Here is a 22,476-nt window from a genome sequence, read left to right on the forward strand (position 1 = left end):
TGCTGATCAAACTAAGGAACCGATTATAACTATTTAACTTGCTCATGCAAAATTAGTTTTAGGCTTCAAAATTCACAGCAGCAATTAACCAAGATAAATCAAAGAAGAAAAATCAATGATTATGTAGTGTACCATATTAAACTACACTTCCTTGGGCTCACTCGCTTCCACGGGATTAGCTTATTACTCAAACTTTAACTTTCTGATGGAAGGTTTTATGATCATTACTCAAGATTGTTAGCGTTATAAACTGACACTCGTTGCGTTGACTAGAGATGTAAACAAACCTTATATAACTTCTTTCTGTTCTTTACTAGTGCAGTTTACCTATTACTTCCATTTGTCAATCTTTTTGTGAGTTGTAATTATTTACTTTAAATGTGGTCTCCCTCTTTTGAAGCTATTATAGTTAAAAGTTAGGTAAAATGCGATTTATCCATGCGGGTTCCATGCAAGTCGCCATTTTGAGCCAACCTTCCCACAATGCATCACTAATACCTTACAGGGACAATCAACGATTTTGGAGTGACTCAGCAAATAAACAAACAATTTCAAAAATAGGGTTTGGACATTACAGTTTGATCAAGATATTTAATTCAAGATTTTATTTTCATTCACAGAAGAGTGAGTTGAAGCAGCAGATGCTAGGCCAAGCTGGTTTAAAACATGATGCCTCACTACCTACTGCAGTGTCTGTTAACAGATTGTTGAGAAAGGTAAATAAGTATGTATGTACGTCCCATGTGATATTGGTATGATGTGCATGTGATATAACATGATGACCACCTAGCTACTATAGTGTCTGATGATAACTACTCAATCATGTAATTTTAAAAATCATGTTTATTCATTACATATAATGTTTGCATGCATCCATGGATATTGTTTTTTCAGAGGTCATTAGGCAGATGTTCACAGGGGCACTTTACTCCCAATGACTGTGCAATGTTAGGTGCAAAGTAAGTGTTTATACCAAATTTTACTGCACACAAAAAGTATCCACACATATGAAGAAAAGCAACAAAAAGACACTAAACCTTAAATTACCAAAATAAAGTATACAGGGGAAAGAAGAATTACGCATCACACACTAGCACAATTGAACATGAATTTACCAATGGAAACATGACATGTATAGGCAGATATACCAGAGCAAAAACTCTGGACATACCTGCCTGTGCGGGGAACCCCAGACCTCTCGCTTGTCGGACGAGTGCTTTACCACTGAGATACACACACTGTACCTGATAAACAGGACTCTAGTACTTATGGATATGAGCAGTTAGGGTAAACAGTACAAACAACACATTAAACACCAGTGTACGAGATACATTGTAAATTAAGGATGCTTACCCGCCAGCCTCATATAATCATGCAAACAAGGGAAGAGGCTTACGCATCATACAGGGTGTATCAAAATGATTGGTAGCAATCAATTTTGATGTTTATTGAAAAGCCTGCCTCTTCCAAATACAACATTGGATACATTTGTAATGTCCAGAATGTGACTTGTTTTACAATTAATATACAAAATATTTGGATCTTGTGTTGAATTTTGATGTGTCAAGACTCATCCATTATCGATGAAAACTGATGGATACCAATCATTTTGATACAGCTTGTACACTGGAACATTAAATCAAGAGTGAACAAAATTCCTGACAGGAATTGAAATATTTCTATTTAAAATCCACACTACCCCTGTGGAAGATTTTGGAAATACCTTCCACAGGGGGAGTATAATGTTTTTCAAATGTAATTGGTAAGAGTTAATCATTTTGAAACCCATACTCTCCGTGTATTATGGCTTTACCTATATCTTCCACAACTGGAGTAAGTATTTCAAATGGAAGTTACCCAATTGTGTAATCTATTCAAAATTGATACTCCCTCTGTGACAGACTTTACCTAAATCTTCCACAGGGGTAGTGTGGAATTTAAATGGAATAGCCCATTGGACCTGAAAAAGAGAACCTTTAGAGGTGACATAAAATACCTGTACTTATTGTTTTTAATCCCCTCAGCTATTTACCAAACCAGATGGAAATTGTTGCGAGGCTTAATTCAAAAGTGTTCTGTGGCACCTACTCCAAAGATGGCAATGTCTTCCTGTCTGCGTGTCAAGACCAGTATCTAAGACTCTATGATGTCACCAAGGGAAATTTTCAGAAATTCAGAGAAATTCGTGCCAGAGATGTTGGGTGGAGTATAGTGGATACGGCCTTCAGGTGAGTGGCTTTGTTAGATTTTGTTACAGACAGCCCATCACCCATTTCATAAGTAGAGGTAGCCCGTCACCCATTTCATTCACCTTCAGGCCTGGTTGAATTTTGTGAAACGTTTCTCTTAAACAGAAAATTTGCCTCTTTCACTGAACCACAGCACTCGATCACTGGGCTATTCCACCCCCATATAAAAGACATGACCTTAGTGTTTGATTTCCGTTATTTTTGTTATTCTTTACCAAAAGCAATGAAAGAATATTCATATTACCTGTGCGTCTCAGTCTGTTGCATGTTAGATTATTACTAGTCGAGGAGTACGTATCAGGTATAGGCAGTAGCCCGAGCCAGATACAGATTTAAGAGACTAGATGTAATCCGTATCACCCCCTAAACCGTACCGAATAACGATTTTATCATACCATACAAATAATCTCACATAATGAGAAAAAATATTCACAGGCATAATTCCTATGGTACCTGACACTAGACTGCTGCCCTCAGTTGTCAACCGTTTGGATTGATGACTGAGAAAACTATGTGGAAAAAAAGTGACGGATTTTGCAACAGGAGTCCTGTGGCATAGAGCATGCGCAGTTGTGTCCAAATTGACCTTTTGACCGAGTTTGTTGTTTTTAGAAGTTCAGAGCGCGATCTTGTCACAGCGGCGTGGTACAGCGACGCGGTACACGGGCGCCGCTAGTCAGTCGCGCTACGGCGCACAACCAAAGTCGCATTGAATATTTTTCAGAAGTCTGTCATGATATGGACTGGAAGATAATCAGTCGTCACTACGAAGCATACACAGTACATGCGAAGCGTAGACGGGCTGATTGGAATTAGTCTAACCTGACACATGGATACTACAGCAGTCAGTTTGATGAGTGTGTTTGTTTTCTTTTGCAGTCCTGATGGATGCTACCTCATCTACTCCAGCTGGTCTGAATGCAGTAAGTTTATTTAAGGGGAGGCGATCTTTTGTGCATAATTATAGAGGGCCAGGGGATTCACTCTATCATTGTACAAAAATATTTGAAGAAATCAGAGAGCCCTAGGAATAAAAATTGTAGTGTAATTCATGCCAGACACAATTTCTTTTAATGACAAAAATGAATTTTTGTAATCGATCAAAAACCAAACGTTTTATACCAATTTTGAATTTAGCCTGAATCTGTAAATATGGCACCTCTCGCCCTTTTTTAGGTCAAGGCTGTTTTGACCATTATGCAGCGAACCATTGTTGAAGCTATTTCACATACATGTTCAAAACACTCTAGAGAAAGAATGTGGCCATATACTGCTGAAATATCTTTTGTTGATTTCGAATGATAATCTCTTAACGTCGTAAATTTTAAGGTCAAATTCTAAAATCAAAACAAAACATTGCGACGCAGATATTCCCCAATTTATGCAATTTCATCATCGTATCAGTGTCTTTATTATTTGTTTGAGGCCTTTTCCAAACGTTTGTGCTATTTATGCATAAAACGGCAAATCTATCTTTACAAAATGCATAATTTTTATGTAAACAAAAGGCTAAAGATAGCATTATGAAATTTATCTTTTATTATTACACTCTTCTGTTCATATGCCTCCGTGGTCGAGCGGTAAAGAACGGGACTGATAATCAATGACACGCGGAATCGTTGGTTCGAGTCCCATCGAAGCCTGTGGAAACTTTTTTTTCTTCAAAATTTATGATCGCATTCCGAAATGAGTAACTTGTCGGTAAATCGTGTATCATATCCTTAATATTGTATCAGTGGCAAAAAGAGGATGTCTAATTATCATATGTTCGACTTACATACACAGACCACTACCAGTTTATATGTTCACCCCTGTATATCCTAAACAAAGACAAATATATCAAAATTAAAACTAGCAGCCAGTACCTGTACCATTTAGATCTGATTGAACACCTCATTTGGTGAAAGTGGTTGAGAATTACAGAATTCAGTAATCTAAAACCAAGGAAGCAATTAACAATGGAATCAAAAGTTGCTTTTTTATGTTCTAATCAGTGAAAAGCATGGTGCTAGTTTTAATGTGCTAATCAATGAAAAGCATGGCACTAGTTCTCTCGTTCGAGAACACTTTGTGTACAAATCAATAAGGCATGCAAAGATTTCAACGAATGAGGTCTAAGTCTGAGCTAAAGATGCAGCTATTGACTGCTGATTCTAATAACATATCTGTCTTTGTTTAGGATATAATGGGGTAACAAGTAACTGGCACCTTACTTGTTTTATGGTCTGTATAATCATGGAAGTAGTAGAGCTACTACTTCCATGGTATAATTGAATCCATTGATCACAAGATGGATGTGTGCAGCAGTTCACAAAAGCCGATGCATGGCAGAAATGGCACAAGTCAGTTTGAATGCTACATTTAAGCTTGCTGTAGATACCAGATTTATTTTTGCCAGTTATCTATGCCCGTGCAACGGGGCATAGATATTGTATTTGTTCTGTTTAGTTTTCTCCTTCTCCTCCTTCTTTTCACGCTTCTTTTGCACGCCTCTAGCTCAGGAACTAAAGTAGCCTCGGGCCCATACTTGGCACAATGATGGCCCATGACCCCTAAAAATTTCCTAGGGTACCCATGACCCCAGAGGTCAAAGGTCATGGGCTACAGGGGGCAATTTGTGTAAAATTTCAAACAGCTCTAGCTCAAGAACTATAGCGCCCTCAGGGTTCATACTTAGTATAATGATGACCCATGACCCCTAAATGTAACCTATGGTAGCCACAACCCCAGAGGTCAAAGGTCATAGGCTACAGGGAGGAATATGTGTAAAATGTTAAAACAGCTTATGCTCAAGAACTATAGCGCCCTCAGGGTTCATACTTGGTACAACGATGGCCTATGACCCTTAGATATTTTCTGCAGTAACATCGACCCCAGAGGTCAAAGGTCATGAGCTACAGTGAGCAATATGTTTAACATTTCAAACAGCTCTAGCTCAAGAACTACAGCGCCCTCAGGGTTCAAACTTGGTACAATGATGACCCCATGACCCTTGATGTATTCTATATTAGCCGCATCCCCAGAGGTCACCGTCTAAAGGCTTTAAAAAGCAAAATAGGTACGACCAATTAACACGGTGTAGCGCAATAGGTAGTAGTTTGTTAGCTACCTGTGTTTGCAATGATAAAGGTCTGAATCGTACGTCAAGGAAACTGATCACTTGACAAAATCTCCCTTAAAAGGGAATGTGTGGACATTTTGATTTTGGTTCCTTGGACCACCTCAAAAGGTTGTCATGATGGGACAAGGGGTGTGGATGGTTAAGGGGTGGGGTATTAGAGATAATGCGGTCCAGTCTTGTGGTGTTTTAGAGAGAGTGAGTCTGATGGGGTATAAGAGAGAGTTAAGGCTTGGTAGGGTATTACAGAGAGTGTGGGCCAGTCTGGTGGTGTTTTAGAGCGAGTGAGTGTCTGGTGGAGTATAAGAGAGAGTGAGGGTCTGGTGGGGTATTAGAGAGAGCGTGGTCCAGTCTGGTGGTGTTTTAGAGAGAGTGAGGGTCTGATGGGGTACAAGAGAGAGTGAAGGCTTGGTAGGGTATTAGAGAGAGTGCGTGCCAGTCTGGTGGTGTTTTAGAGCGAGTGAGTGTCTGGTGGAGTATAAGAGAGAGTGAGGGTCTGGTGGGGTATTAGAGAGAAAGTGTGGTCCAGTCTGGTGGTGTTTTAGAGAGAGTGATGGTCTGGTGGTGTATAAGAGAGATGGGGTATAAGAGAGAGTGAAGTCCAGTCGGGTGGTGTTTTGGAGAGAGTGATGGTCTGATGGGGTATAAAAGAGTCTGGTGGGGTATTAGAGAGAGTTTGGTCCAGTCTTGTGGTGTTTCAGAGAGAGTGATGGTCTGGTGGAGTATAAGAGAGTGTGAGTGTCTGATGGGGTATAAGAGAGAGTGTGGTCCAGTCTGGTGGTGTTTTAGAGAGAGTGATGGTCTGATGGGGTAAAAGAGAATGAAGGCTTGGTAGGGTATTAGAGAGAGAGAGTGTGGGCCAGTCCAGTGTTATGAGCATTACACGTATATCAAATGAAAGCTTAAAACAAGTGCTTTCACATGGTGCTCACCAAGTTTTCGCTTTGTGAATAGGGGAAGGGGTTAGGTGTGGTCACGGGCATAGATATTCGTGTTTGGTAAAACACATTACTGTGGCATCTAGTTTATTTTGGGCTCATAATTGCACAGCCCCTAATGTGAGATGGAAATGTGCATCATAACAAGTGTTACAATTCTCCTCTTTGAATTTCAGTTCATCTATGCAACATCTACGGAGATTACGACACCCATCAAGCCTTAAACTTGCGTCCTGGTGACGGACATTTCTGTGCTTTCTCTGTGAAATTCTCAAGTGATAACTCGGAAATTCTAGCTGGGTAAGTCATGTTTGTTACCATACTGTAAAGGACTATTATAAATCTTTTCATCTTTTCTCATCACGTCATATCCATATCTAATGCCCTTGAATTAGTTCTGTATTATTGACCTGTGACGTCATTGTGGTAGTAGTGACGTCACACGAGTCGCTGAGGAATTTTCCTGATGGTTGGTTCGTAACTCTTTGGCAAGTTGTGGCGTAGTCCTCCGTAATTTGTTCTTTGTCGAGCACAATAACATCCAGGCAATGGCCTTGGTGGTCTCCCTCGGAAATTCGACCCTGGACTGATTATTTAACATCATGTAACTTTCTCTTTTTTTTTCAATTTTCAGAGCTAATGATGGCCATCTTTACATTTATGACAGGGAGAAAAATGATAGGATTCTAAGAGTAAGTTATATCCAAAGTGACACTAAGAAAGATATAATTATAGGAATACCAGTGTGGATTTCATGACCGAAATTATGATAATACATGCTAACAATAAATGGTATTTTAATGCTGAATATAACCTTGATTATTACTTACTTTATTATTACTTATTGTATATTCTCTAAAGCTCTCACAAATGTAACATTTTCAAAAGGGGGCCATTTATTAGAAATGAATTTTTCAGAAGTGAATTTTCCAGGAATTTTCAATAAAAAAAATTCTGGGAAAAGTCACAAAATGTGACTTCTGGTTTGAAATACATTGCGGCACTCACACAGGGCCACATATCATCGGTAAATACTACTAAATTTGATCTGTAAGTGCATTTTTATGTAAGAATGTGATTTATTAAATATATGAACTATAATATAGCAATGAATTTGATGGAAATTTTAGTTAGGGTTTGTCCATGCAATTTCACGATCATGAGCATGCCAGTTTTAAGCTTACTTACCATGCTTAGTTGCTTACATGCTACGGCATGGAAATTTCTGTATTTCGGTCACTTTTTCTTAGCAAAAGGTTGGGGACGAATATACGTTATCTACTTGGTGATTACAAACTGTGTATCACTTTACTTAAACGACAATAAGACAAAAAGTAATTGTATTTTGCATCAGAACTGTTTACTTTTAATTAACATTTTATTTGTTTGTTGAGTTGATGAGCTGTGTATACCTTTTGCATAATTGCTACAAACAGTAGTAGGATTGTGACTCTTTTTCTGCCACATTATCTTAACACAGATTGATGCTCATGAAGATGATGTCAATGCTGTGTGCTTTGCAGACGACAGCTCGCATATCATTTACTCCGGCGCTGATGATGGATTGTGCAAAGTATGGGATAGGCGTATGCTTGGGGACGACAATGCAACTCCAGTAGGCATATTAGCTGGACATCAGGATGGCATCACATATATTGACGCAAAGGTATGGTGTTATGGTGTGATGTTTATGATGGATAAATAACTCGCACAGAAATTATAGGATAAGTAGATTGTTGATAACACAACAACTGTAGTAGGCAGCTTGGCATGAGGGTGGTATAACAATATGTTGGCTCAAAAGTATTGGTGCGTCCCTAACAAGAATTTTTTGCACCACATACGTCAAGTTCACTTTTCAAAGGGTCAAACTGTTATTAAGAAAACAAAAACTAGTAAAGATCATCTGTGAAAATAAAACTGGCAACAAATTGTCTCAAATTTGCTAAAACACAGCTTATTGAGCCAATGGGTCATCAGCTGAAATATTTTCTTATATATTGGACTAACACCTTGGCTATAGTACTTTACAATATGACAGTGATGGAAAGAAAAGTGCAAATGTTTGTAATTTTTTGTTACTAATAATTTTTACAAAATGCAATTTCAAATTGACAAATGTTAGCACTTAACCACCATTCCTATAGCTAGCTTGTCAAAATCCCTGGGCTGTTATTTATATGTGATGTGTATGGTTTTTACAGGGTGATTCTAGGCATTTGATAACCAATTCCAAAGACCAGAGCATCAAGTTGTGGGACATGAGGAAGTTTTCAAGTAACAGTACCATTGAGAAATGCCGTCGTGCTGTGGCTACTCAACATTGGGATTATAGATGGCAGGGCATACCAAGGAGCTCCAGATGTAAGTAACATTACTGTGTTTTCCTTTCATTTACAGACTGCAAAATCATTAAGGCACCATTTCTACGGTTTCACGATATGTGACCCGCTCTGACGAAACCCGCCATAAGTCGCACTCAGCCATTTCGAGATGCGGCAAGTCAAAGTTGGGAAAGGGGTGAAAAACCTTGCAGATTTTGTTTTTCAGTTTTTATTATTTTTTGATTCCTTAATATGTTTACTTTAACCTACCATTGAAAACAAAATATTTTTACGTCTAAAGCACCCAAATCTAGCATTTTCTGAGCCAAACCCAAGTCCTTTACATGTCATTTTACAATTTTAAAGTCATTTTTCTTGCATTTGCCTTTTCTTTATGTGTAACTTCCCCCTTCCCGTTGAAAGACTGTAGAATAAGGTCTGTATGTCCCAGAAACATAATTTTGGTATCAAATAAAAGCTGAAGACCTGTATTAAATGATGACATCAAAAACTCAATTTTCAAAATTAGTGACTTATGTCTGGTTTTGTGGGAGCGGGTCACATACATGTATGTGATGCGATCAAATCAGTCGGAACTGGGAAATATTAAATTTTTCGTTTCTTATAGGATGGTAAAAAGCATTTACAAATCTAGATTTTGCAGAAAATGCAATTGAAATTGAACAACCAGTTTCAAAGATATGAGCAATTAAAGAGTTTCCAAAACAACAGGGAACAAAAGGAAATATTTTGTATGGCTATATCTCAAAATCAATATTTCCAAGTTCTGACTGATTTTGCTTGATCGCATCACATATAGTACAAGAATGGTCCAAGAAGGCATTGGTTCAAAGTTTATTGAACGAGATGAAAGTGACATTATTGAAGTGAATAGATGAGACAAAATGTTCAGTTTGCTTTCTCATGTAAACTTTATCGAGTGACTTAAGTATGTGGCACATGCATATAGAATTGACCATTATAAACACAGAATAAAGTACATGTAGTATTTTATTTTATCTACATGTCTATAATTCAAAAAATTCCATATACATGTACGTTAATGGAAAAAAAAGTTCAGCATGCAACAAAAAGTGTGTAAATTAAGCCCAATGTGATCTTCCTAAATTTGCCATATTTTTCATGTTAGAAAATAAGTTGTATTTCCCTCTTTTTATGTTTTAAAGCTAGATAGTCTGCTTTCACCAGGTCAAAGGCCAATGGGGTGAATAGTGCTATTTATGGGCTATTCCAGTTGAAATCCATACACCCTCTGTGGAAGACCTGACCTTAATCTGTCACACAGGGAGTGTGTGTATTTCAAACTTGAGTTACCTGAATGGGTGACTCAATTTGGAGTCTTGAAAGATCATGAACATGTCTTTCATAGCGGGTGTACGGATTTAATATGAAATAGCTCAATAGGGTTGGCTTATATGTGTTTTCTTAATTCAACCTGCAGCTAAGAAGAAAACAATTGCTGGTGATTCATCCTTGATGACATACAGAGGTCATGGAGTACTACATACTCTTATCAGATGCTATTTCTCACCCACATTCTCCACTGGGCAGGTGAGTTTATTTATTGTGACTAGTCCCTAATGAGAGGTATCAGTGTTGTGACTGGTCCCTGATGCATACAGAGGTCATGGAGTACTACATACTCTTATCAGATGCTATTTCTCACCCACATTCTCCACTGGGCAGGTAAGTTTATTTATTGTGACTAGTCCCTAATGAGAGGTATCAGTATTGTGACTGGTCCCTGATGCATACAGAGGTCATGGAGTACTACATACTCTCATCAGATGTCATTTCTCACCCACATTCTCCACTGGGCAGGTGAGTTTATTTATTTATTGTGACTAGTCCCTAATGAGAGGTATGAGTATAGTGACTGGTCCCTGATAACATACAGAGGTCATGGAGTACTACATACTCTCTTCAGATGCTATTTCTCACCCACATTCTCCACTGGCCAGGTGAGTTTATTTATTGTGACTAGTCGCTAATGAAAGGTATGAGTATAGTGGCTGGTTCGTGGTGGCATAAAGAGGGCATGGAGTGCTACATACTCTCAACAAATGCTATTTCTCACTAGCATTCTCTTCTGGGCAAGTGAGTTTATTTATTGTGACTAGTCCCAAATGAGAGGTATCAGTATTGTGACTGGTCCCTAATGAAATAAAGAGGTCATGGAGTCCTACATACTCTCATCTAGTTTTGTTCAAGATGCTCTCTTAGCAATATGACCAGCCGACCTCCCCATTTATAGCCTATTTCAGACACAGACCACTACCGTGCTCTGCTAGAGAGATGAGAAACTTTTGTGGTTGTACGAAGCATTCAAAGTGCGTTTTTATGTACACAATGAATTTATATAACCTTGGGAATTATTGCTATTTATAGCAGATAAAGAGGAAATAGACATAATTGAATTGACCCTATGCACGGTCATCTCAAAAATGAGGTTCTACTCGCAAAGTGTATATATGTTGTGTGTGTGTACACTTGTCAAACGTGTGCTTTAATTACCATATGTACGCTTTGCAAATGCCTTCTGTTGTGTTCCTAGAAAAGCTCGAGAAATAAAAATGCACTTTTTGCGCATGCGTTTGTAGGGAAAACCTTGTTTTGATAGCAAGATCGTGGGCACGGTGCAAAGGGTTTTATTTACATTTTGTACAGTAATTTAAAACTACCCTTCATACACTTACCCTAACTCCAAGGCTTCCCACATAGGGCAAAATTTCCTGCTGACTGGCTCCCAGAGTGACTTTATCAGGACTAATGCATGCAAAAGACGCAAAAATTTGCAATTTTAACGCTTTAAAGGGGTTATATGACCAATATGATGGTGCCCTTTACGTTACTGCACGGAGACATATAGAGGTGTTATAGACACATGATTTCTAATTCAACACTTTGTCGGCGAACTACATGTATTGTCTTTTTTAATTACAGAGGTACATATATACTGGATGTGGAACTGGAAAAATAGTTAGTAAGTATACTATACAATCTAACTCATTTTAAAAGGTTTTTGTACTTTTTGTACTTGGATCTTAAACTCTACTACTGAATTATAAAAATTGTGTATTAAATGTGCATTAAAACAGTGAATGGAAGATACATTTTCAATAGTCTTTTTAAGTAAAAGATTTTGTTATTTGCATGAAACAAATTTATAAAATGGCGAAAATGAATGACAATAACTTTGCACCATCAATTTTACGGTCATTGCGGGAATCATCATGGTTTGTGTTGTGCCTGGAGCTAGAGCTCCAAAGGAAAATTACCCGTCCCAAAACAAACCTCTCCAATTTCACAATGACCTCAAAACAGATAGCGCACATTTATTGTTGTCTAAATATTTGCTTAAACAAGCATATTGTAAAGCATTTGCTAACCCTAAATTCTTTGTGTCTTTTCTTCTAGTATATGACGTGCTAACTGGGCAGATAGTAAGCAAGCTTGATGAACACCATGGAGCTGTCAGAGATGTGTCTTGGCATCCATATGAGCCTAAACTTATGAGCACATCAGTAAGTATTGGGCTATTCCATGTAAAATCCACACACCCCCTGTGGAAGATTTTGACAATATCTTCTACAGTGGGAGTATGAATTTCAAATGGAATGAACACATTAGGCAGCTCCGTTAGAATTTCATACACGTTCTGAGAAAGATTCAACCTGAATCTTTCACAATGGGAGGGTGAGTTTCAAATAGAGCTGCCTAATGTGTTCATTCCATTTGAAATTCATACTCCCCCTGTGAAAGATATAAGGAATTGTTGGCCTTTTAGCGCTACGCCGAAAAGTAGTCCAAGGTGAAGAGTGATATAGTTGACCTGTATGGTCTATATTTTTCATGTTAAAGAAAGTAGACAAAAGTATATGACGTCAATAAAAAACTTGTGATGCTTCTGGAGAGATGAAATATATTGATATTAATCTGCAATGATATAAGGCCCACCAATTGTGAGCTGATCTAACTATATGATGCCATTTTATTTAATGCTAAAAATTCATCTTCAAGGTGTAGAATTCAACAGGTTTTTCCCATGATTTCAAAAATTTTTTTTCCTTTGAAATTTCAATTTTTTTTCCTTTGAAATTTTCACAGGTAAAAACACATTTTGATATTTTGTAAATACCTGATAGGATTGTGCATATATCCTGCATTCAGATCCACTGGTCTCTTTTGACTTAATCATGGTGTATAGCAGTTCTTGGAATAAAAAAAATCAATTTAAATAAAAAAATAAATTGATTTTTAAAAACAAATTTTAAAAATCAAACAAATCGCCAACCGTGATATAAAAAGGTATTCCTACAACACATTTTGTTTCTAAGGTAATGTAACAATCTATAAAAGAAATGTGTAATTCTCGCTATTCGCAATAAGGGCGCCGCCAGCGGTTTGCGATGTATCATGGGAAAAATTGTGATGTATCATGGGAAAAGGTCGACATCAAGTCCGGCATAATCGAATATTACCATGCTATTACATAGGAACCGTGACAATATTTTTTAGTTTGTCAATATAGCGGTATTACACGCCGTCGATAGAAAAAAATTAATTGTGCACATTTCAAATCACATTATTAAGTATTATTGAGTATCGATTCGTGTAACACCTTTATTTTGACAAACTAAAAAATATTGTCACATGTTCCTATGTAATAGCATGGTAATATTCAGATATGCGGACTTGATGTCGACCTTTTCCCATGATACATCACTGATTTTTCCCATGATACATCGCAAACCGCTGGCGGCGCCCTTATTGCGAATAGCGAGAATTGTATCATCCAAAGGAGTTGAAAAAAGATGCTATTTTCTAATATTTTCTGCTTATTTACGTCACACTGCTAGGGTGAGAGAGTTCCTCATTTCAGCTAATTTCTTTTTTTGTTACCAACATATATTTGTTTTCTTTTATTTTCAGCCCATATTTGTCGTTTTTATCCTGATTTTACGATGTTTTTTATTTTTTTTTATACAATTTTCCTCATATTTGGTCTATGGCCTCTCACACCCCTGAACTGTCCAAGCTCTTAGACAAGATCCCACTACTGCACTGCCCTCAGCTTTACGATCAGAGTGATGCTTCTCATATTTAGTACTAAAATCCTCTAGCATATCGCCCTGAGATGTGATCAATGTATCAGACTTCCTCATTTGCTGACAGTCTTCTGTTTTCTGCATTTGCAGCCATCTGGCTAAAAAATCAAAACAAAATCAAATATATGTCCACTGCCCTGTCCTTTTGCAAAAAAAAAAGGTTGAGTCGCCCTGGAAAGGCATTTATAAGGGTCTCAAAAAGCTAACATCCAGGAGCTTTCGGGGGCGCTGATCCCACGCCAAGGGCTGCTGCCCTTGGCATGATACATCCTAAGCTTTTTTTTACACTTCAAAGAAATCTTCTACATTTACATATTCCAATGTTGGCAGCTCTGGTGATAATTTCCAATCCATAACTAGTTTATATCTTAAATTCTTTCCTTTAGTGGGATGGTACTCATGGTTTATGGACCTACAAAAAAGATGACTACCCAGAGGATGAAGACCCTGAAGATAGTCTAAACGAATCTAGCGATGATGAGACCGACATATTTAAAGTCTTTCGCAGGAAAAGTCGCAGATTGCAGGAGCAGAGACGAGAACGAGAACGAAGGCAACAGAGAACGGGTCAAGGGTTTTAGTAAAATAAGGGTGTATATGCTCTGATTACTCTCAATTCCAGAAATTGGGGGACTCATTGTTCATATAAAATCTATGTACACAGTGGCGTAGCGAGGGGTTCTGGGGCCTGGAGGAAAACGATACAGAAGGGTGCGCCACAATTTCTAGCTCCGGGCAAAAATTTGCACAAATGCTACTAATTTGATTATAATCTAGTCAAATTTTGGTCTTTCAAATGATTATTGATGTTGAAATGCGCACAATTATTTTTACTTTCACCACTTGACGGGGTGCAGCTGATCGGGGAGTGCTGAAGTGATCGATTTTCCCACCACCTCTGGTCCCAGATGGTGCTTAGGTGCTCCGTCGCCCCTAGCTATGCCACTGTATTGTAAAGACATGAATGTATGTAAAGACATAAATGGTTCTTTACATTAGACAAAAACAAATATTGTGTTGCCCTTACCTGACTGACAGGGCAATAAGGCCATGTGTAAGGGCAATTAAGACCATAGCCTTCATGGCCTCCGTGAATTTTGAGGCCTGTCTTAACCTTCCACACTGGGAGTGTGAATTTCAAATGGGGTAGCCTGAGTGTGTGATTCCATTTTAACTTAACACCCCCTGTGTGGGAGATTAAGGTCATGTCTTCCTTGTGAAGCTTAATCTTTACTTAAGTTTGAGTGGGTAAAATCAGGAAAAGGTGGAAGAAGTCATGGCAGCCAATGGGCTATATTCCAGTTGAAATCCATACACCTGGTGGATGGGTTTTAACTGGAATATCCCTATATGCAGGTCTGTTAACAACTCTGTTGGAAACTGTAGATAAAAAAGGATTTCCAATTTTAATCATGTTTAAGAATAAAAATATTGTACCTATAAGAAAAAGAGGAGAAGATTTTGTATCAATATCTTGTAAATTATGTTTATATCCATATATGTGACCCAATCTGATCCACTCAGGCTAAAATCAGAAATTTTGAAAATTTAGTTACTACCATTACTAACTTGCTCAGTACATACAATTACTGATAATGAATCCCCAGGTCTGTTGAATTATTGGTTGCAAAGTTATGAACCTTTTATATATCTATTTTCTTATTTTTTTTCTCCTCCTTTTCAATATTGCCAACTTCAGCCTGATTGGACCAGATCTGGCCACATATTGAATTTATTGGTGTGTGATATTATATTATTATTATAATTGCTTTGTACCACACTTAAAAGTGGAAATTTTTACACAATTAATTTTTCACACTTTTGCCAATTTTAAACAGTTTCCCTTGTTTTTAAATTTGTGATTCAAAGTTTCCTTACATTGACCTATAAACAAAAGGAATATATTTGTGCATTGTTATTATTGTGGTAGAAGCTTGGAACGAGAAAAGCGTGAAAATAAATGTAGTGCGAAATTTCTAATTTTAAGGTACATACAAAGTAAGTTAACAAGGTTGTGATTGAAGGGTACATGCCATTGAATTTGTGCAACCATCAAATTATGTCTTTTAGTTGTATGTGTTCTTTTGTTTTATCTATAAGTTTTATATACAATGCGATAAGCTCACAAAAAGTAACTCGGCCATTAGAAATATGCTGATAATTTAAAAACTATTCATTTTTGATCCAAACACAAGAAATTAATTCCTAGGAATTTTCAGATAGTATTCCATCTTTCATCAGTGAGTGAGTGACTATCAGGTCGTGATCTCTTTGACCTTTGATCTGATAACAGACTTGTAGACTCCTTAAAGTTTGGATCCCCCCCCCCCCCTCTTTGTTGAGAGATGGTTGGTTGGCTTTGATGTGACGAGTCTGTTATCAGATTAAAAGTCAAAAGATCACAACCTGATACAGTCACTCACTCGCTGATGAAAGATGGAATACCCTCTGAAAATTCTGAGGTAGGAATTAATTCCTTGTTTTTGGATCAAAAGTTTAAATCAAAAATCATGATTTATGCCAACACAGATGAACTTTCATGAACTTTTCATCGTATTTGGTATTTAAGAGAAAGGCAATTTAATTACAGTACTTTTGACGCAAAATTTGTTACAATTCATTGAGTAATGTGGTCCCAGTGTAAGTATGAAGTGACAAGTACAATGTACCCATTTTCATTTTTGCAGTAAATTGTATTAATTTCAATTCAGTGTGGAGATAATGGCAGGTTTTACATGCCACTATGCGTGTGTTTAATAACCATTGATCGCTGTATGTGCAGCTTCTAACTTCTGGTGTTTATTTATTTTTTTATTATTTTATGAAAACTACTCTGTTAATATTGGACGAATGGATATCAAAATGCACATAAATAAAGCAAATTGTAATCATGTAATGGCTAAGTTAATTTATGTGAGGTCTTTATACTGGGTGTTAGAAAATAATGGGTTGAATTAAATATTTTTGTAAACTACCTATATTTTATGTAGCATATATCACTCCACTCCACTCCACTCCATAGGAACTGAGGTATCTTCAATGTAAAGCTTGTAAGCTAAACTATAGGATCTACAACTTAAAAGTTCCCCCTAATCTTTTTGAAATAAATTGAAAAAATGTTTTACGAAATGTAAACAGGTATATGTAGCCTTTTTTGTGGTGTCATCAAGCAAAATCAGTCTGAAGTCGGTCATATTCAATTTTCATTTTTTTACTGGATTCTAACAAGAATTTGCAAAGCTACATTTTGCAGCAAACCCCCATTGAAATTGAACAATATGAGCAATTAAAGAGTTTCCAAAACACGTGGAAACAAAAGGAAATCTTTATTTGGCTATATCTCAAAATCTATATTTCCGCCTTCCGACTGATTTTGCTTGATCACATCACATTTGGTTTGCACATTTGGACCAATTTATGGCATCACACACTATTGCGTTCGGTCATAATGGTTCATTATGCAGACAAAGTTGTATCCGAGTCCATAGGAGTCAAACAATACTGTAGGCCAGGCTTATTTGTGCGTTTGTTAAGGAAAGTTGACTATTTTGTACTCAGATGCAACTTTAAAAACGGGCTCATAATGACCCATTGTGACTGATCGCAATGATGCGTGATGCTATAAATTTGTCCAGATGTGTACAACTAATAAGGCTACATAACCTTTTTACATTTCATAAAACATTTGATTTATTTCAAAAAGCATTAGGGGGAACCTGTAACTTGTCGATCCTATATCTCTATGTACATTAGTCATCCAGTAAATTGGCTTCTGTTAAAACTGTTTATAGACATCATTGTTCTTTTATATCTTTGTTCTTTGAAACCTCACTAAAATGATCTTGGAATTACACAAAAAGAATGAAAATTGTCTCAATCATAATGTGTTATTTTAACTTATAATATCAACAGCAATTTAAGACTTGTACCTCAAATTTTCAGTCACACTGATTGGGACTTTCATTAACATGCTTAATAGAAATGAACAAAAATTTAAAAATGGAAAAGAACAGGTTTTTATACAGTTAAGCTTCACATATAGGGAGAAATTATTACAGAAATGAAATTTGGAAGTGACTAATAATTTGTGTATTGTGCAATTTTTTGTCATCGGTCTGGGCAGTATTCTGATGCGAGTTGTGTTTCCCCCTAAACAAGAATTTTTTGTTACTTCTCTACTTAAAAGAGCATTTCGTGATCCACAGCCTCATCCCACACTTTTCTCCAAAAAAAACAAGAAAGCTCTGACTATGTTATGTTTATAATACCATACAGAGATGTGCGGCAAATATGGATATCATTTTCGAGCCTTTGGTATAGCGAATGACCCCTATTTGTCAGCTTTGATATAAAAAATTATAATTTTTTCAAAAAAAATACCCCAGTTTCACCTTCTGAAATTTTGTACAAATTTCACGATATTGTGTTTGTGTTAAATTTGGCCAAAAATCTGGACCTCTGGTAAAACTAAAGTGTCTAATTTTTTTATAGAAAATTGGCATAAATATGGGTCTTCTTTCAGATTTTCGGGGGCATCCCTATATACCCAAATCCCCCTGATGCACTATCCTTCAGAATATTGTACCATACTGTTACCATGGTGATATGGACTTTTTCCTTTTATATTATATATAATCTATATATCTACAAAACCTCTTTGTACATAGTATAAAAAGTTTTACTGGTTTATAATAAATTTGTCACAAAATATGCAGTGAACACTTAATTTAGATTTTGCCTCATATTTAGAGTGTATTTTAAAATACTTGGAAACAATATAGTCGAGGATAGAGACCATTGACAACCCAGTATAAGCATGTAGTTGCATACTACCACCATTTTTTCTTCAAGTAACAGCCAGGCGTGTATAGATTCAGAATTAGCCGGGAGCCAAAATGGCATCCTTGAGCAAATTGAGTTATTGAGGTCAAAGGTCACACAAGGGGATAAAATTTTAAAATGCTTATATCAAAGTATAAAATAGCATAAATTTTTCTTTGGGTTCAAGGAGAGGAGTAAAAAAATAGTAAATAGTCATATCTCTAGAATATTTAATTAATGAGATATAGATCAAAATAGGTCAAAAGGAAAAAACAAAAGTGTACTGGGTAAAATTTTCAAAATGCTCCAATTGCAATGAAAATGGTCTAAAATTACCCGTCTTGACAAAATAAAACATAAAATATATAGTTTGCCATATCTGCGGAGTAAAGATTTTATGCTATGACGACTGAAGTGCTATTGTTATACATATTGTGTAGGATATATAGGGTTGTTGAACTCAGACCCAAGATTCTAGAATAAGATGACTTCTCAGATATAGCAAACTATACATTTTGTGTTTCATTTTGTCAAGACGGATAATTTGAGATCATTTTCATTGCAATTGGAGCATTTTCATTAATTGGGCATTCTAGAGATATATGACCTTTGACTCCTTAGGACACAAAGAAATATGTCTGCTATTTTAAACTTTGATTTAAATTTTACCCCCTTGTGTAACCTTTGACCTCAATTTGCTCAAGGGTACCATTTTTGGCTCCCGGCTGATTCTGAATTTACACATCCCTGGTTACTTAAAAGAAACAAATTGCAGTAATACGCAATTTCACGCTCATACAGCAATTTTCCTTGACTAATACCAGAGAGTAGTTATTCTTGAGAGGGCACTCACCTCATTTGCATGGCAAAATTACCCGTCTCCTCTGCAGCCAATTTGGTTTCGCTTCATCGAAATCAAGCTGGTCACGGAGGAGACTACTTTCCTTTGTGTTTGTTCATTTGTGTATGGAGAGCCCTTCTTGGAGTCCGTTTGGACTCAGGCTACGCTCTCAGCTAGAGTCCGACGCTGCATTGTACTAGAAACATCTTCTCTGTGAACTCGCTAGAGCAAGGAAAATAAAAACTGGTTTCATTACTATCTGTTTTTGAGCTTTTTTGCAGGTCTGCGACCATGGTGTTACCACAACTGTCTTTGCGTCATTAACATGTGCTGGAGTCTAGCACAGGTCAACCAAAGTCCCGGATTTTAATAATAATGATTGACACACACACCAGGAAGTTTCTCATCCAAAAGAATGAGAAAATTTAAATTCTCACCATTTTGGCCGTTTCTCATCAAAATGTCCGTTTTCTCATCCAAAACTTCCTTTAGTGTATTAAGTTAGGCCTATTGATCCTAAATTTGCTGGTAGGGTAAAACTCGTTTTAGGGGGTGTTTAAATAAGTTGGCCACACATGCGTATAGGCCTACATTATCATACTTGAGTGCCCCTCCCCCCTCCCCGGTGAAATTTGAGACTCATTTGGTCACCGTCCTATTAAAGCGTCCTTGCCCACACGAGTCGCCCAGGAGTAGGCCCTACCCGGCATTATTAATTATTAGTGGTTAGCCTCCCTAAATACAGTCGCGTATCGTGTTGTCAATTATCGTTACTTGTGTCCATGGATATGACCCCATGTATAAGTATAGTCTTCATAGAATTCACACAGTCTATGCCATGTCATTTACGGTTACAAAGAGGATAATAATGTTGAGGGCGCCCACAAAATCTTACACCGTCTTACACAATGTTCCAAGGCAAAGTTCAGTTTAATATTTACTCATCGTACAAATACAGACGTTTTATTGTGTGATGATGTTGTCTGGATGGGTGGACAGTTGTCACACTGTGGAAAAACAACAACCGGAAATCCGCATTCATTTACAAATAGCATTAAATTAGTATCACATAGTGGCCTCCGTGCAGTGGAAAACCTTAATTCTTTCATCAAAAAGAAATGAAAATGACAAAAAAACCGGATCCACCTGTACGCCTATAAAATGGGCACAGAAATTTGTCTCAAATATGAATGAATTTTAAGAAACATACGGGATATGATGAACCAATGACCTGACGCCATGATAGTAGGATCTATTAGTCGTTTTATATACAATGTATATACCGTGTTGTCATAATACCAATATTTGACATAATATATAACGAGTAATATTTAGTATTGTAAATATGCAGTTCATATGCACATTCGAACACTGATCTTTATGATATTCAGGTTGTTGTACATCTCATGTAACATGTCATATAGGAGGTCATATGTGTTGACCTTCTCCTATTGTATTTGTTCATCTGTGTATGGAGAGGATTAGCGCCATTAAAACTCCATCAGTATTTGGGCGTAGTTCAGTGAACTCACCAGATTGCTATTCCAAGTACTTTGATAAATACAGATAATATGTATTAATGGGTCGAGGCGATTGCATTGAAAAACTAATAAATTATTCATAACAGTTACGTAATCAATCGATAGTGCGGACACTTTTCATTTACAAACCACCAAAATTCGTAATCTTTTAGCGTTGGAAAAGAAACCACGTGAATAGAGTGTCATCCCCCTGCTAATACTGTAGAATTCCCCTAAACGCATCAAATTATGTTTTGTTTCGTTTGTTTGACAAAAGAGATGAAAGGCTACAAATATAATTATAGCAACATACGGAGCATTCAAGAAAACACATTTACAACATTTTATGGTGCAATGAGAATATTTATTGAATAATATTACTTACAAGTATATTTTGCTACTACTTTTATAGGAAAAAAAGTTTTAAACTTGGGTTGTTTAAGTGCTAGGCTTTTTAAACCTGGCACTTAAAAAATATTTTTTTATTTAAACCTGGTGCTTAGAGTAGTTATGTAGGATTTTCCTGCTTATATTCAAACACAAGTTTGCTCTGATGAACAGTGGTGGCACCATGAATTTTTTTCGGGGGGCGGGGGGGGCATTGGGGAGCAAAGCGAATTTCAGGGGGGGGGGGGTAAAATCAACCAATTTTGTGCAAAATTGCCGCAAAAGCTTGAAATGTACATAATGTTGGGGATTGCCTCAAAATTTATTTGGGGATGCACCACCCCAGTCTAAGAACTGAGACTAATATATACCTGAACCCGACACCCTTACATGAAGCTCCAACCACCTTAAATTTGCCCTGTTTTTGTTTTCAAATTTTTGACACCTTATTAAAATTTCAACCCCCTGATATTTATTAAAGAACACACTGCATTACATGTTCATTGCATTTATATATTATCTCTGTCGTAGATTTGGAAGATTCACCATCTCATCCATACAGTCCTGCATGAACAGAAAGAAAGTAAAAAATAGAAATTTGATGAATATGTTAGAAACATGATCAGCCATCATCAGTTGTAAATGATCAACTTTTATCATTTGATCGTTAAAGAAATCCAGGATGTTTTTTTATTTCTACATTGATTGTTTTAATAGAAACTGTTGTCTTCTGTACAGAACCGTAAAATGGGGTAACTTCGGTCAGCGGGGTAACTTTGGTCAGTCAAATATATTTTTTTAAATGGTCATATTTTCGTACAGCAATATTGTTTTTAGTCATATTTGGTGTCAATTTGTTAAGAAATATGTTTGGAAGAAATAATAGTCGCTCATGTGTAATTTCCTTGAAATTTACGAAAAAGCGGGATTTTTGACCAAAAATCAGCATTTTTTACATTTTTTCAGAAAAATAAAAATCGATATTTGTGAGCAAGGATGTGTGTTTGATTAATTTTGCAAGGTGTCAAATGTCACAAAAAACAACAACTTGCCCATATTCAGCGAAGATCAATTTTTTGATTTTTTTCCTTCATGGAATGTAATACTGTGACCAAAGTTGCCCCAAAGGCGGGGTAACTTTGGTCAGGT

The 22,476-nt window shown here is 36.8% G+C and overlaps 1 protein-coding gene across 1 annotated transcript in view; it reads left to right on the plus strand.

The window, feature by feature from the left end:
• The window catches only part of LOC140146551 (DDB1- and CUL4-associated factor 11-like), a 33,162-nt gene extending 14,678 nt beyond the window's left edge, over positions 1 to 18,484 (plus strand). The window contains exons 4-15 of the mRNA XM_072168425.1: positions 621 to 716; positions 895 to 959; positions 2,025 to 2,228; positions 3,129 to 3,172; positions 6,482 to 6,605; positions 6,940 to 6,997; positions 7,786 to 7,971; positions 8,510 to 8,669; positions 10,092 to 10,201; positions 11,594 to 11,633; positions 12,068 to 12,174; positions 14,145 to 18,484. Coding sequence (XP_072024526.1) covers positions 621 to 716; positions 895 to 959; positions 2,025 to 2,228; positions 3,129 to 3,172; positions 6,482 to 6,605; positions 6,940 to 6,997; positions 7,786 to 7,971; positions 8,510 to 8,669; positions 10,092 to 10,201; positions 11,594 to 11,633; positions 12,068 to 12,174; positions 14,145 to 14,339 — 1,389 coding nt within the window. The 3' untranslated portion in view covers positions 14,340 to 18,484. The remainder of the gene's footprint in view (positions 1 to 620; positions 717 to 894; positions 960 to 2,024; positions 2,229 to 3,128; positions 3,173 to 6,481; positions 6,606 to 6,939; positions 6,998 to 7,785; positions 7,972 to 8,509; positions 8,670 to 10,091; positions 10,202 to 11,593; positions 11,634 to 12,067; positions 12,175 to 14,144) is intronic.
• The last annotated feature ends 3,992 nt before the right edge of the window (positions 18,485 to 22,476 follow it).

The sequence above is a fragment of the Amphiura filiformis genome, chromosome 2 (assembly GCF_039555335.1).
Source record: "Amphiura filiformis chromosome 2, Afil_fr2py, whole genome shotgun sequence".
In the NCBI taxonomy this organism is placed as follows: domain Eukaryota; kingdom Metazoa; phylum Echinodermata; class Ophiuroidea; order Amphilepidida; family Amphiuridae; genus Amphiura; species Amphiura filiformis.